This window comes from Balaenoptera borealis (genome assembly GCF_965194805.1).
Source record: "Balaenoptera borealis genome assembly, chromosome: 16".
Taxonomy (NCBI): domain Eukaryota; kingdom Metazoa; phylum Chordata; class Mammalia; order Artiodactyla; family Balaenopteridae; genus Balaenoptera; species Balaenoptera borealis.
The window spans coordinates 1,632,216-1,647,884 of NC_138872.1; the positions used below are offsets into that span (position 1 = coordinate 1,632,216).

The 15,669-nt window shown below is 64.7% G+C and overlaps 1 protein-coding gene across 2 annotated transcripts; it reads left to right on the forward strand.

Annotated features, from left to right (window-relative positions):
- The first annotated feature begins 39 nt into the window (after positions 1-39).
- On the forward strand, positions 40-15,574 carry CABLES2 (Cdk5 and Abl enzyme substrate 2). 2 transcript variants are annotated; one of them, XM_082359797.1, is made up of 10 exons: positions 40-2,030; positions 9,017-9,088; positions 9,184-9,276; positions 10,312-10,389; positions 10,970-11,078; positions 11,445-11,610; positions 11,993-12,096; positions 12,237-12,343; positions 12,983-13,187; positions 13,327-15,574. In XM_082359797.1, the coding sequence occupies exons 1-10, from the start codon at positions 1,522-1,524 to the stop codon at positions 13,465-13,467; spliced, it is 1,584 nt and encodes a 527-aa protein (XP_082215923.1). In that variant the 5' UTR covers positions 40-1,521; the 3' UTR covers positions 13,468-15,574. The 2 variants fall into 2 exon arrangements, with proteins under 2 accessions (XP_082215923.1, XP_082215922.1); XM_082359796.1 differs by having other exon boundaries at positions 12,983-15,574.
- The last annotated feature ends 95 nt before the right edge of the window (positions 15,575-15,669 follow it).

The window sequence follows — 15,669 nt, forward strand, 5'->3', positions numbered from 1 at the left end:
ATGGGAAGTCACTCCCTTTCTGAAGGGCAGGATCAAAACCAGCCCCGTCTGCAGAGCATTACAGGGACCAGGGCAGCCTCTGGGGAGGGCTGTGGGAACACAACAGGGAATGTCTGCCAGGCCCCACACAGAGCCCCTCCACACTCTGGGTCCCTGGTCCACTGGCCTGTGAGCCATCTGCACCACCACAGGGCACACAGGGCGGCTCACCCAGGCTTCCACCCGACCCAGAACCTGGAAGAAGACCACACCCACTCCCCCCGCCCCCACCCACCCCGTCCCTGCGGCACCACCAAAGTTTAACATAATGCCAGTTGGCAGAGGAGGCAAGTCTGCAGGGCCCAGCTCCATTATCGGGCAGCAGACAGCATGGTTTTGGAGCTGAGGGCCAATAACCAAATGACAGCCCTCCACCGCTTCATCCTCCCACCGCCCCTTTTCATTTCCCTCATCTGACATCCGCTTAACTATTAGCTACCAGTTTGGCAGCCCGTCCCCGCCCCAACCTGCCAGGGTCCTCCTACTGGTAACAGCTGGCCAGCAGGGCCAGGCCCTGGGGCCCTGATCCATGATGATGCTGCTGGCCTCCCGCTCGCTAAGAGGCGCTCTGCAGGCCAGGGCTGTGTCGGCCCCGCCCCCCCAACACCTGCACGGAGGAGAGAAATGCGTGTGGCGTGTATGGTTCCATGCAGGAGCAGTCACAGCTGCGTGGGCAAACCACACGGCAAGTGCCGGTCTCCAGCCGCCGGGAAGACCCAGTGCTGGTGACAGCCCCGGGCTGAGCCCACTGAACCCTGACCACACCCTGAGGTGGAAATCAGTGTCCCCACCTGAAGGATAAGTAAGCCCACAGGCACACAGCTGGACAGAGCAGGCCAGTGGCACAGAGGTGGCTGCAGGACCCTGCCCCCCAAGACACAGGTGGGCTCCTGGGGGCTCCAGAAGCCAGCACCTGAGCATGAAGCCACCGGCTCTGAAGTTGGGGGTCCTGGTACCCCCCAGACTCAAGGTCGCTTTGCTGCTGACGACCGTGCAGGACTCTGTCTGGGGCTGAAGGCCCAGCACCGCCCGCCTGCCTGCCACCCCAGGCAGGTGCCTTCTCCCCTCGGACTCGCGGTGTCGTCTTCAGTCACTGGGGGAGGCCAGGGGGCACCGCTGGCCATTCCTGGGGCTCCCGGCGGGTGGTACAGCTCCAGCGCCCGCACGTCAGACCCCCGCCCCCGCAAAGACACACACACCAAGAGGGGAGGTGCCTGGAGCCTAAAGACGAGGCTTTAAGAACGCTGACCACGAACGCCACAGCCCAGCAAGTGGAACAGAGCACTGGCGCCCAGGGGCCGCGACTTCCGATCAGGGACTCGAACCCGCGGCTCCTGCACCGGCTCGCCCAGAGCCAGGCCTCGCGATCCCAGCCGGCGGGCAGACGCACTTCTCCCGGCTCCCCACTGGCCGCCTCGGAACCCGCTCTAGGACCCAAGGGAGCCGCTCCCCCCTCCGCCCCCGGCGGCGCCGCGCTGGCCAATGGGCGGGCGTAACGGCCATATATTTGCATACGGGTGCGCCCTGGCCAATGGGCGGCGGGCGCGGGCGCATGCGCGAGCGGGAGGGCGGTGGCGGGCGCGCGGCGGGCTCAGTCGGAGGATGGCCGCGGCCGCGGCGGGTGGGTCTCAGGGCCAGTCCCCCGGCCCCGCCGCCGCTCGGGCCGCGCCGCAGGTGCTGCGGCGGCGAGGGGATTCGCGGCGCCGCCAGGCCGCGCTCTTCTTCCTCAACAACATCTCCCTGGACGGGCGGCCCCCGAGCCTGGGCCCGGGCGGCGAGAAGCCCCCGCCGCCGCCGCCGCCCGCCGAGGCCCGCGAGCCGCCCGCGCCGCCGCCGCCACCGCCGCCGCCGCCGCCCGCGCCCCCCGCCGGCCTGCCCCTGCCCGGACCCGCGGGCAGGGCCTCGGCGCCCCAAGGCCTGCTCAGCCCCGCGCCCGCGCCCGCCGGCTTGGGCCTCGGCCTGAGCCTGGGTCTGGACGGGCAGCGCCAGAGGTGAGTGTGGCCCGGGTCACCTGGGGCCTGGGGGGCGGCGGGATGGCCTGGGGCTGGGTCAGCGCGGGGGCCGGGGTCACCTGGCGGAGTCACCCAGGGCTCAGGGTTGGGGGCAGTGGAGTGGCCCAGGCAGGGGTTGAGGTGGCCTGGGGGCCATCAACACAGTGAGCAGGGTGGCAAGGTGGCCCTGGGCTGGCTCAGCTCATAATGTGGGGTTGAGGTGACCTACGGAAGATGAGGATCAGCTCGTGACACAGGGTCTGAGTGACACGTCAGCATAGGACTTGGAGATCGGGAGGTGACCCTGATCCCCTGTGAGCCCCAGACACAAGTTGGGGTGTCCTGGGCCCTGTCAGTGAGGGACACAGGGTTGGGGTGTCCTGCGCCTTGCCAGCCCCAGAAGGGAGTCTTGACTGGGCCCACCATCCTAAGATGTCAGAGTCAAGAGTCATCTGCGAGCTGTCAACTCCCTGGACACGGATCTTAGGGTTTCCTCGGGCCCCGTGAGTCCCCAGACTTATGGGTCATGGTCTCCTTAATTCTGCCACCCCTGAATACGGGGTCAGGGTCCTCTCAATCTTGTCAATGCCCTGAACATGGGTCTGGGGTTCCCTCAGCCCTTATCAGCCCCTAGACACAGCCCTGTCAGCTCTAGACACACCCCCCTCCCCAGCCCACTGTTACCGGTCCCGCTGACACAGGGACTCACAAACACCCCCTCTATGTTCCCCTTCGTTCTCTAAGCTGGGTGACCCCCTCCATGTGGGCCAGGGATCTTCCCTGTACTGTGACATCTAGCCCCAGAGTCTCCCACACCAGGCCAGACCTCCCAGCCCCCCATCCCACAGCTACTGGTCACTGGAGGCCCCCCATTACCCCTGCCTCCTTTGTCCCCTCTGAGCTCAGGGCCCCTGGGCCTGTCACATCCCAGATCGCAGGCACTCCCCCTGCCCTGATCTCATTTCTAGGAACGCCTCAGCCCATCTCAGGGCCACCCCCACCCCTGAGCTCTGCCCCTCTAGTCTGTGCCCCCTGCCCCAAAGGCTGCTTTCCTCAGCCGGCAGACTCTCCCACGAAGTGGTCCTGTCTCCTGGCAGCCGTCAGCCCGAGGAAGGACAGTCCCCCCTTCACGCCAGGTCCCATTCGAGTCACTCCCGACACTCCAGGGCAGAGCAGCAGGGACGTCCACTGCGTGAGGCCTCGTGGGTCCCACTCACCTACAGCCAGGCCTGCGCTGTGCCCTCCTCTCCCGGTCCCGCAGCCCTGTGTGTGGTGCTGGGCAGGCCGTGTGTCATTCAGCAAACAGTTCAGGCGGCCCGTTTGGGGGCCAGGCCCTCCCTGTGAACCAGACAGGCCGGCAGCCTGGCCCACGAAGCTGATCGAACGGGAGGATGCGGTGAAGCGCCTGTAACCAGGAGCCCTGCGTGGCGATGGCGCTTGATGGCGCTTGCGCTGCTTCTGAAGAGCGTGTGAGGGGCCCACGCTCTGGAGGACACAGAACAGGCTGGGATGTGGCGCAAGTCAGGTGCCCTTCGCTGTTCCCGCTGCACCCTCCACGGTCCCGGTGTCCCTCCTCCCCTGGCCTGGCCCGTGCAGGGAGCCCCCTCCTGCCCCTCCCTCCCACTTGGCCTTCCAATCCCCCTTCAGATGTCGCAGGGCCGCACCTGCCCACCCAGACTCTGTCCCTCCTCGGCTTCTGCTGCCGAGCACAGGGCTCAGCCCTTGGGTCTGAGGGTCACTGACCCTCCCCTGACAGATGGCAGGCTCCTGGGGTGGGCACTGTCCGTTTCTCTCTGTGCTCCCTGGGCCCAGAGGCAGGGCGGCGGATAGTCGCTGCTGAGTAGCAAAGGGGGTGCCAGCTATAGGCTGTGGACTTCGAGGGTAAGTTGTTCTGGGGAATGGAGAGAATCCGGAGGGTCTTTTCCCGAAGTCTGTGTCACGAGCGTGGTGGTCTGACCCAGGCTTTGGGAACAGACCTGGTTGGAATTCCAGCTCCACCTCTCAGGAGCTCTGTGACTCAGAGCAGGTGGCACAGCCTCTCTGAGCCTCAGTTTGCTTCTCTGTGAGATGGGTTTGTGTTAGGCACTACCTGCCGGAGGGGCTGTTGTGAGGTCTGCTGGATGGCCAGGGCTCAGCGAGGGTGGCAGTGGCCCGGCCCGGGGAGTGAGGACTCGCGTTACATCCCGGTTGCCCAGGGTGTGCTCACAGCTCAGCCCACGGTGGGGAGTTTGTGTTTCATGCTCAGGGCACAGTCTGGTGTGGCTGTTTCTGCTAAGCCAGTGAGTGAATCATCAGAATCCTTATCTGCCTCCCTAGAACTTTGTTTTCGTTTCAACACCGTGGTCACCTAGCACTTACCCGGTTTCTGGGCTTCTCCGGCTGGGTCAGACACAGGCTTGCAGGTCCTCTGCCTGCCCCACGAGACCGCTGTGCCCTCCTCCGTCCTGTTGGCCCTCCTCTCTCCTGGGGGAGGCCTGGAGGCTTCAGACAGCAGCAGGGTTCCCTCTCGCAGTCCTGGAAGTCACAAGCCTGAGTCAGGGTGTGGGCAGGGCCTTGCTCCTGGGAGGGCCCCGGGGTAAGGGTCCCCCAGGTGTCCTGGGCTTGTGGCCACAACCCTGCAGTCTCTGACTCCGTCCTCACACAGCTTCCCCTTGGTGTCTCTGTCCTCACCTGGCGTTTCTCTCTGCGTATAAGGACACCCTGATCCAGCCGGTCATTGGATCAGGGCCCAGCCTAATGGCTTCATCTTAACTTGACCACACCTGTGAAGACCCTATTGCAGATGTGGTCGTAGTCACAGCTGACAGGGGTGAGGACTTCAGCACATATTTTGGGGACACCGTTCAACCCCCAGCAGTCATCATTAGTGTCCAGGGCACTAACAAGGGGGAAGGTGAGCCGGGGGCGTGGCCGGGTTAGCTGGGAGCAGAAACCCTTGCGATTCTGAAGGGTTTGCGCAGGGTTGGCTCCGAGAAAGGGCCTGGGATTTTAGCTGCCGTCTTGGCCAGGAGCCGCCTAGCGCTCTGGAGGCTGCCGAGTGCCTGTCCAAATTAAAGCGATTTCGGTGGAGTGTCTGGCAGTCTGTTCACATCACTGATTTGGGGGTTTCTTGCTCTCCAGCTGGAAAACGGCTGGAGGTGGTCACCGAGGTTGGAGCCTAGAGGGGGTCCAGAGGCCCTGCTGAGATGGAGGCCGGCCCAGGACCGCACGTGGGTCCTGTCACCCGGGGAAGCTGGCAGGGACTTGGGGAGACAGGGTACCCAGGACGACCCACTCACTCAACAAGGATGCGCGACGGCCTGTGATGTGCCAGGCCCCGTGCGCGGGCCGGGGTGGAGTGGTGGGCCGGCCGGACGAGACCCCTGCCCACGCTCTCCTGGCAGGGGCGGGTTCAGCGTCGTCGTGCTGGCCCCTGTCAGCGGCCTGCCCGTTCTCAGACCGTCTGAGCCCACGTACAGCAGCCCCTGCACGTGGCCCCTGGCTCGGCCTGAGGGGTCTCCCAACTAGGCAGGAGCCCTTCTCTTCTCAGCTGGGCCGTTTTTTCAGTTACAAGTGAAGGAGTTTATCAGGCAGTGGAAACAACGTCTAAAAAGTGGCGATGTCTCTTCCTGCCTGTCTCTGGGGGAAGGCGGGTATGGGTCGCCGGTTCGTAAAGGGGCAGCCGTGAACGTGAGCCAGTGGGGTGGTCGCCTGTGCCATCTTGACAGCCTCCCCTGTGCCCCCGACCCCGTCCTCCCTACAGAGTCCAGCGCAGGCGGCCTCGGGCCAGTCGCCGCCATGTGGGGGACACCATCCCGTGTGCCTTGGACGGCTTAGCCGCGAGGGCCTCCTGGCTCCCTGGGACTTGCATTTGCCCAGACGTCAGGGAGTGGGAGGGTGTTAGCTGAGGTGGCAGGAGCCCAGACTTTGTTCTTTGTAGTTTGTTTGTAGCAGTTTTTAAACAGAGGTGTAACGGGCATACAGGGAGAGGCGCACACATCGTGACCACCGACCACCAGGACTCGGGGCGCGGCACCGCCTGCCCCCCCGCAGGTTCTCAGCCAGGCCCTGCACACACCGCTTCCAGGGGCCTACTCCCAATGGGGTCCACGGCGGGATTGCTCCCAGTGGGGGTCATTCCGGGTAGAGCTGCTGGAACGTTCGTGTCGTGCCTGCAGGCCCGGGCCGGCGTGTGGTCAGCGTTGGGATTCTGAGCCGTTTCCAGAGCGACGAGTGCTTAGGGGTGCCGTCTCCCCAGGGCCACGTGGGAGACCGTGGAGGTCCTGCCTCGGGACTCCTGAGAGGCTGCCTCTGAGGTCGACCGGCCAGTGGTGGGTTTGGAAAGGGCGCCGCCTAAGGAAGGGGCCGGGCGCCAGTCCCCGTCCTGGGACGAGCGAGCCCGCAGCTGCCTGGCGGCCCCCGGAGGGTCCCCATCCCAGCGGGGCTCTCGGCCTCCCTCGGGCCGCAGGGCCTGCTCCTCGGGGGTGGCAGGTGGGAAGGGGGGGCTCGAAAGCAACGGCCCCTCACTTGGCCAGCCTGGTCTGTGCTCAGAGTTCAGGGTGCCATCGTCAGCGTTGTCCCTGCCTCTGGACCCAAACCCAATAGCATCAGGCGGACACAGGCCGAGTTCAGGAAAGGAGCCCTGAGAGCACGGAGCAGGCTTGATTCCAGCTCCCCCGACGCGGTCAGGAGGGCGGCACGGGGACGGGTGGCAGAATCCAGGGGCGGAGGCAGCGCCGGGGCGCAGGGCGCAGCTCCCAGCCCCTAACCCCCGCCAGCTCTGTGCCTCAGTTTCACCACCTGTACGCTGAGGGCTGTGAGGATTGAGTTTACGTGTAGAATGCTTACAGAGAAGGAAACGTAGAAGAAAACCACAAAGACGGAGATGAGCGAAGGCAACTGGGACCAGGTGTTGAAGCTTGGTGGGATGAGAGGCGGCTCCCGGAGCGAGCTGGGCCAGAGGTCAGGCCGCCGGGGGCTGGGGGTGCTGACCGTGCCCCGGGGCTGGCCCCCGAGGGCCCATGGCTGCCTCCGTGGAGACTGCCGCTGGCCTCTGGGCCCTGTAAACGAGGCCGCGGGTGTGCAGGAGCCGTCGGGCCTCACCTGGGAAATCACCTGAGGAGGCGAGCCTGAGAGAGCCACGCGGGACTGCTGCCCGGGGCCTCTGAGCCCAGCCCCGCGGGGCAGGACACGCACACCTGTCTGGGGCGTCCCCGTCTCCACCAGGCCGGCTTCGCTTCCCGGCACGGGTCCTGCACGTCCACCTGCAGTGGGGCACCCTCTCAGGGCAGGGCCTGCCTCATCGCCCACCGTGGGGCCGGTGCTCACCGGCCCCTACCCCAGGCCTCCTTGGTTGCTGGGTGTCTGCCTGACGCGCCCCTCCTGCTGCCCCCTTCCCACCTGGCCTCAACTGGGAGAGATGGCCTGGCCGTGCCAGGCCTCGTCTGGACGCCAGGGGTCCTGCTGGGGGGAGGGTCCCGTGAGACGCTGCAAGGAAGGTGGCGTCTGGGCAGGCTGCAGCTTCCGGGAGTGGCTCAGCAGCAAGCCCTCCTCTCTCTCTCCCTCCCTAGGAGCCCACACGCGGCTCAGGCTCTTAGGAAATGGCCGCTGTTGACACCTGGGCCCCGGGCACCTGCCCAGCCCAGGCTGAGTGTGAGACCCGTGTTCCTCCATCTCGTAAACCACGGCGACCTGAGCTCCAGGAGCTTGGCTTTGTCCTGAGCGGTCCCTGCTGGTGGCCTTGGTGGCAAGAACCTGGGTGTGTGATCTTGAGCTGAGGGTGCAGCCTGTGCAGGGCTTCTGGGCCCCGTGCCCGGTGGGAGGCTGCCCTCCCGAGCTCCCTGTGTGCTGGGTGCTGGTAAGGCTCCCTCCTGGGATGGTTGTAAACCAGATCAAACCCCGGTTTGTCTCTGGGACAACCCCAGCGCTGTCAGCACCTCAGAGGGCTGGGGGGAGCCCCCGACTGTCATCGGGCGGCCGGTCTTTGGTTCCCTTTTGTGGTCACCGACACTCCTCCCCGACCCCCCAGCACGTCTGGGGTCTCTGGGCTTCAGCCTCAGGCCTGACCTAAGGCCATTTGTGTCCCCTCCCGAGGAGTCGCTGAGGCCATCTCCCCAGCCCAGGGGGCCTCCTGACCACGCAGCCACGCATCTGGGTTCAGACTCCCCTCTGTGTGGGTCTGATAGAAGCACTTTCCTCCCTGTCCCTGGGCAGGGCCTTGCTCCGGGAAGAATTCTGGCCGCCAGGCCTGGACGGTGCTGAGGAGGGGCTGCGGGTTGATGGGTTTCTGCCTCCTTTATGCTCCCAGGCGTGGGCTGAGAGGCAGGAGGCGAGGGCGGGGGAGCACCGCGAGCTCAGAACGCCCACTGTGCTTCCCGCCAGGCGACAGCCCCAAGCAGACACCTCCCTGACATGCATTCCAGGACTGCGCTGCCTGGGGAGGGGGAGGGCCACGTGAGCTGAGCCTCAGGTCAAGGGGGACGCAGCCGTGGGAAGATCTGGAGAAAGAAGGTTCCAGACCGAGAGAACCGCCCCTGCGAGTGCCCTGAGGCCGGGGGTGGGGGCTGGTGCAGGGAGGGCGGCCCAGCCGAGGGGGAGAGGCTTCTGGGTGTCCTGGGCCGGGGGCAGCACTTGCGGCGGCTCCACACGCTGAGGTGGGCGGGAGAGGGTTGGCAGGACGTGTGCTTGTCTGACGTCCAGCCCTGCAGAGCCACCGCTGGACCCTGTCCAGCCCCACCATGCCCCCTTCCCGGGACCCCTGGCTGAGCTCCGAGAGGCAGTGGGCAGACCAGGGCCCGGCCAGCCATCCCTCCCGGTGCCATGTCCCCCTCAGGTTCTTCTGGCCTTGGGTGGCCCTGCGCAACACTCAGACCTCACCGCAGACCTGCTTCTGGCCCGTGGCCTGGGGGCCCCATCGGGGCCTGAGAAGCAGGCTGGGCCTCTGGGAGGAGGGCCCACGAGGCAGCCTCTGGACAGTACCCTGAGGCCCTGCCGTGTCCTCTTTACAGAAGGCGCATAGGCTCGCAGCGCTGCTCCCTCGAGTGTCTGGAAGACGCGGTGGGATGCGCCTCGGTTCAAAGGTAAGGAGCCCCGCCTGCCACTTGCACCCCCGTCCTTTCTCCTGGGGCCAGAGAGGCTCCCAGGAAGGGAAGAGTGACCTGCTTTTCACCTGCAGAACCAAACATACGTCTGGATCCCCAAGACACAAAGGCCTGAAGAAGACACACTTCATCAAGAACATGAGGCAGTACGACACCAAGAACAGCAGGTGCCAGCATGCGCCAGCCCAGCCCCAGCCCTGGGGCTGCCCACCATGTCCTTCCTCGAGCCTGGTGGGATCCGGGGTCCTGCCCTTGTCAGCAGCCCTTTCTTCCTTCAGTGCGCTAAGGAAGTGCTCGCCCACACGGCCCAGCCCATGTCCCTTCGGAAGTGGACCTTCCTCCCCATCCCACCCTCTTCCCTCTGTATTCACCAAACGCTGGGGTCCATAGCACGTCCTGGGCAAGGAGCCGCCCGGCCACCCCAGCCTTGAGTAGAAGTCTAAAACACAGGGACATAGGAAACACAGTGGGAACAGGCAGAGTGGTGGGCTGTGTCTGGGAGAGAAGGGAACACAGAGGGCATCTGGCTTCCCTGAGCCGGGCTGCAGAGTGACAGCCAGTGCCCAGCACAGCCCTCCGAGGCCCTACATCTGTAGAAGCCCCGTCCCTCATGCCCTGTGTCCCTCACGCTCTGGCCTTGAGGCCATCGTCCTGACCCAAAGCGTCTCCAGACCGTTCCCCTTCCTGCTGGAGGCCGTGCCCAGGCACCTACCAGGCAGCCCTGGTCGGGCAGTGCTGCGTCTTCCCTGCGCTGGCTGTAGCTCGGACAGTCCTGGGTCCCCCAGCGTGGTCCCCAGCATGACGGGCTTGGCCCAGGAGCAGGCCCCAGCAGACTGAGCCCCAGGCTGGCTTCAGTGGGCCCTGGGTGCCCGGGGTCCCAGCCAGGGAAGGGGGTCTTCCACCGTCGTCCTCCCTGCTGTGCGCCCCACACAGCAGCCCCTCTCGGGCCACTTTGTCTCGGCACATGGAACTGGGCGCTTTCTGATGCCATTAGGCTCCTACCCCGCTGGGATGCCTGAGGATGGGCTTCCTCAACCAACCGTCCTCGGGCACGTGCCTCTGCCTCTGGTGTCTGCACAGCCTGGCCTCTCTTGTATGAACCTCCAGCCCGGGCATCCCCTGATGCCTGGGGCAGTTCCCATCTGAGTCTAGGCAGGAAGGGAAACGCCTGCCGCCCTGCCCTGACCCCGTCCTTCCCGCAGGATCGTGCTCATCTGCGCCAAGCGGTCCCTGTGTGCGGCCTTCTCGGTCCTGCCCTATGGAGAAGGCCTGCGCGTCAGGTGAGCGGCTGGTCCCCACCGGCTGGGGCCTCCACACCATCACAGACTCACACGGGGCCAGCAGACCAGCTTCTGCCGAAGCTGCTTGAGAGCTCTGAAGGCCATCTGGGTCCTGGTTCTCTGGGAGGGGCGCGTCCGCACTGTTATCTCGTTTGAGCTGCTAAACGTCAGTGCCTGGGACGTTCCTCCTGGCGGGACACTGCTGTGCCTCCCGTGACCAGTCCAGGCAGCTGTGCCCAGCGCGTAGCCCCGGGAAGAGGGAGATGGCTGTCAGGGTGGGGACGGCGCGGCGGGACCTGTGTGCCCGAGGGTGTGGCTGCAGGTGTAGGGCGCACCCCTGGGAAGCGACTTGGGGTGAAGCCGAGGTCGGCCCACCACCAGGGAGATTGAACAGGAAGGAGCTGAGACAGAGACAGCTCTCCCAGCGGGAGTCCTCGTGACCCCTGGTGAGGCTGCTACAGAGGGAGGGCGGGTCTCGAGGGTGCGGAGCTGGGGCGCTGCGGACCCCTGGGGCTCGGCTCCCCGCCTGCGCGAGGTCGGGGGCGGGGCCGGCAGCTCTGTCCCGTCCCGTGCGTTGCAGTGACCTGAGGGTGGAGAGCCAGAAGCAGAGGCATCCGTCCGGCGGCGTTTCCGTGTCTTCCGAGATGCTTTTCCAGTTGGAAGGCGTCGAGCTGGGGGCGGATGGAAAGGTAGGAGCAGACGCCGGGTGGGGGCGGGGGCCTTACGTGTGTCCGTCGAGGAAGTCGACTCAAAGTTGTGTTTCACTTGAGTCCTCGAAAACGTAAGGTCCAGCGGGAGGCAGCCACGCAGCCTGTGCAAAGAGGCCGGTCACCTCGTGGGGGCTTGGTGACGACGGGAGGTCGGGGCCCCCGAGGCAGGGAGGAGCTCCGGCTGCAGACCCCAGATGCGGGGTGGGGCGTTCTGGAACCTGCAAGGGGGGAGCAGCGTCAGCCCTGGGCGGCAGGCGGCGGGAGCTGCAGCCATCAGGAGGGACCTGGCTGGACCTCTGGTCCTGGACGGGGCAGCGGGGCTAAGCCCGATGCACTGCTTGCCAGGTCGTGTCTTACGCCAAGTTCCTGTACCCCACCAACGCCCTGGTCACGCTCAAGCCGGACAGCCACGGCCCGCCGCCTCAGCCCCGGCCCAGTGCCCCCCGTGCTCTGCTGGGGCCCAGATGCAAACCCGTCCCGCCCAGGGCGGCGCCAGCTGGCTCGGAACTAGGTAGCCCAAGGGCCCTGACCGGGGGCAGGGCAGGTGGCCCAGTGCACCCCATCCGAGCCCACAGTCCTCAGCCCAAGCCTGGGGAGCGGGTCCGCCGCAGCCTCTCAGGAGGGAGGCCCCCAGAGCGCACGCCCTGTGCTGCGCCTGAGCCCAGCCGTGGAGAACCTGCACCCACCGATGGCTCCGGGCGGGGGCCCCTCCTCATCAGGACGTCCTCCCCGACCCCGGCCCCCGAGGAGGGGGACCACGCCTGGAGCCCCCGACCCCGCTCTCCTTGCCCCACGATGGCGCCCTCAGCACAGCTGCTGCCCGGCACTAGGCCGGGGTTGGCCAAGCCGCTCACCGGGGCTCGCGGTGGGTCAGGGCTGCGCTCTGCTCGCAGGGGCCGACGCGGGGGATGCCCTGGAGTACAACCCCGACCTCCTGGATGACCCTCAGTGGCCCTGCGGCAAGCACAAGCGCGTCCTCATCTTCGCGTCCTACATGGTAGGGCCGCCGCCCAGGGCTGGGCTGTGGGCCGGCCCCGGGGGCGGGGGCAGCTACGCGCCCTGGGCCCGGCCTCACCCGCGACTCGGCACCGTTCTCGCGGGCCCAGGTGGCATGCAGACGCCCCTTCTCCGTTGCAGACCACAGTGATAGAGTACGTGAAGCCCTCCGACCTCAAGAAGGACATGAACGAGACCTTCCGGGAGAAGTTCCCACACATCAAGCTGACGCTGAGCAAAATTAGGAGGTGAGGAGGGCTGAGGCGGGCGTCCTCGAGCCCGCTGCCCGACAGGGCCTTCCGCAAGCTGCTGCCGGGCCGGGTCCGCGTAGATTCCTGAGCTTGATAAAGGGACGCGCCCCTCCTAAGCCCCCTCCCGCCGTGAAGCCAGGCCAGTACCAGCAGCTCCCCTGCCGCCTCCTTGGTCAGGTGCCCTCGGTGCTTCTCATACCTGCCCACACCTGCAGGGCTCCTCCTCACTGGCACCCACAGCCCCTGAGCCGGGCCCTGTGACCGTCCCCGCTCGATAAGATGAGGAGGTTGAGGCCCCACAGCCAGAGGTCCAGACTCTGCCTCAGCACGGCTGCACCTCAGGGCCTTTGCACTGCCCTTCCTTCCCCACACGGCCCCCTCACTGCCACAGGAGCACGGGGACGCTGTCCTCCGGGGGGGTCCCCCTGAGGACAGTTGGGTGCCGCGCGCCCAGCTGAGGGCTGAGTGGAGACCGAGACCAGCCTGCTGCCCGCCCACCAAGCCGTGGGCCCTAGCGCCGGGCCACAGCCTCTGGGAGGAAATGGCGCTTTTCTAGTGGCCCAAAGGCACACCCCTCAAGCAGGGACGTAGCCGCCTCCTGGCCCCAAAGCCCTTGGCTCCCGTGTAAACCCACAGTTTGAAACGAGAGATGCGGAACCTGTCTGAGGAGTGTGATCTGGAGCCCGTGACAGTGTCCATGGCCTACGTGTACTTCGAGAAGCTGGTCCTGCAGGGCAAGCTCAACAAGCAGAACCGCAAGCTGTGTGCGGGCGCCTGCGTGCTGCTGGCCGCCAAGATCAGCAGCGACCTCCGCAAGAACGACGTGAAGCAGCTCATTGATGTGAGTATGCATGTCCCTGTCCCAGCCCTCCCGGCTGCGGGAGTGGGGATCACCGCCCACGCCCAGACCCGGCCACCTGGCCGCCTGGACGGGAACCGGAGGAGGGGCCGCAGCCCAACCCCTCTCTTCTTCAACACAGAAGTTGGAAGAAAAGTTTCGGTTCAACAGACGGGATCTAATTGGGTTTGAGTTCACGGTGCTGGTGGCCCTGGAACTTGCTCTCTACCTTCCCGAGAACCAGGTGTTACCTCATTACAGACGCCTCACGCAGCAGTTCTAGCCTGGCCCGGCCCTGCGGGCGCGTTTCCAGGCGCTGGGTGTGGACGCGCGGCCCTCGAAGGCTGGTGCCACTCCCCCCTCCACGCCCCTGCTTCCCTGGAGGGACACCACACCACCGCGGTATTTCGGAGAGCCCTGCTGCATTCCTCCGTGAACAAAATGTGGGGCTCTGTTGTTGTTTCTTTTTTTCCTGTGCCTGGTCTGGCACCAGGACTTTGATTTATGACGTGCGGTGGTGAATCCTGACTTCACAGCGTTTCTCCTGTTTGCGTCACCCAGCCTTCTGCTACCGTCGTAGCCACCGCGCTAGCATCTCGTGGAGATCTGGGTTTCCAGACCTCACCGCACGCGCTGGATTGCTAGCGTTAACCTGTTGGGGCATTAATCTCGGCTGTTCGGGGTTTTCGGACGTGGAGACCGCACTGTGGAATCCCCACTCCCCCCCCTCGGCCCGACTCCTTCCCAGCCCAGCACGGCCCCCTCGGGGGGTGTGCACCCACCTCCCCGCATCCACACACACAGCTCTGGCGTCAGCCTAAGCCAAGGAGAACAGACCCCTGGTTGGTTTGGGTCTCATTTTTTTACTCTCGGACTTCTGTCCTTCCAAGGATCACATCACTGTGAAGTCCTGATGCCCTGTTGGGGGTCACACACCCCAACAGGCCTCTGGGCACAGAACTGGCCCACCCCACGCAGGGATCCATCTCACCGGGAAGACCCCCCTTGCCCACGATACTTGGGACCTTCAGGATGACTGGATTGCTGGCTCTTGATCTTCCTAAGCAATATTGTGGAGAAACCGTGTTTACTGTCGTGTAGGATTTGGTTCGGTGGGTCTATTTTTCCTGAGGGAACAGAAATTTGTTAAACGGCGTCTGCTGAAGTTGTGACTTGAACCACACTTGACCCTCCAGCGGGGAGGAGACCCCTTCACAGCCCTGCCTCCCCGCCAGGGTCTGGTCAGCCTTCTTCCTCCCGGCAGGAAGTGGGAGCCGCCTTGGCCGGAGGAGCCGCCACACCAAGCAGACCCCAAGGGCTGGTCGTTGTCCTGGGCAGGTGTGTGCCCGGCTCGCCAGCTTCTCTACGCTCCACGTGGCCCAGTTCTTCCACTTGCTGCCGCACCAGAAACACTGAAGACCGCCGGCTGGAGCTTCTCCTTCACGGGTCAGCTGCTCTCAGAAAGGACCATGTTGGCTGGGCCATTAAGCTGCTTCCCTACTGCTGTCCCATAAACCAGTCACTGGAGGGGCTCCGGGACAGCCCCACCCTGCATCCTACGCGTGTGCACTGGTGCTTTTGCAGAACGGAGAGGCCAGCCCTCATCAAGAGTGCTCAACCACCAGCAACTTGAGACCCCAGCAGGGGTGCAGGACGGCAGCTCCCGCCCTGCTGGCTGCTGTTCCTTCTGCCTCAGTCAGTCGCTTGGGCTGAGGGAGGAGAGGGGGACGAGTGCAGGATCCAGCGCGAAGCCCAAGTCTGTATTCCGACCTTATTTATCAAGGAGTGCCTCTTCCCTGTGTTCCCCAAGACGGCTCCCAAACCTGATGTGCACCAAGGAGGGCTTGAAGGATGAAGCTGCTAGGCCCCAGGCAACTCTTCTGCAAAGTGACCTGTCCAGCCAACACAGCGTCTCAAGGACACTCCTGTTACAGGCACTGCAGGGGACCAACTTACAAAACGTACGTCCTGGTTTACAATTAGCCTTGAGGAACGTATCTTCCTGGGAATTTCTATACAGATGTTAGAGTGGCTGATACAGTAACTTTACAGTAAGTTTGCCTGTTTACGTAGTGAGAATTAGTCATTCACCAAACCCGTCTGTAACCTTCCCTTTAGTGCATTGCATCCTTTTTAATGTCAACAGCTGCCACTGTGTGGTACTCAAGTGAAGCCAGTATTTAAGGCATTAAACTTCAGCCTAAAATGTCACCCCCTAGAACCAGCCCAGACATCTGTATCCAAGGGCCTGGGGCCACTCCCTCAGTTCCTAGGAGGCGCTGTGGACTTAAATGAGCGCGTAAGTGGCCCTCTGACCTCACTGTCTAGTCAAGTGTCATGGATCTGTTTGCAAAAAGTAATTGTGCTTTAAGTAAAATTTGGTTTTGCAACATGTGTCACAGGCTGCCCTTCAGCCGGCCAGCCCCTTCCAATCACAGCAAAACGCCAGTCCCGACCCTCCAGAGCCCAGAGGAACCCCCCCACA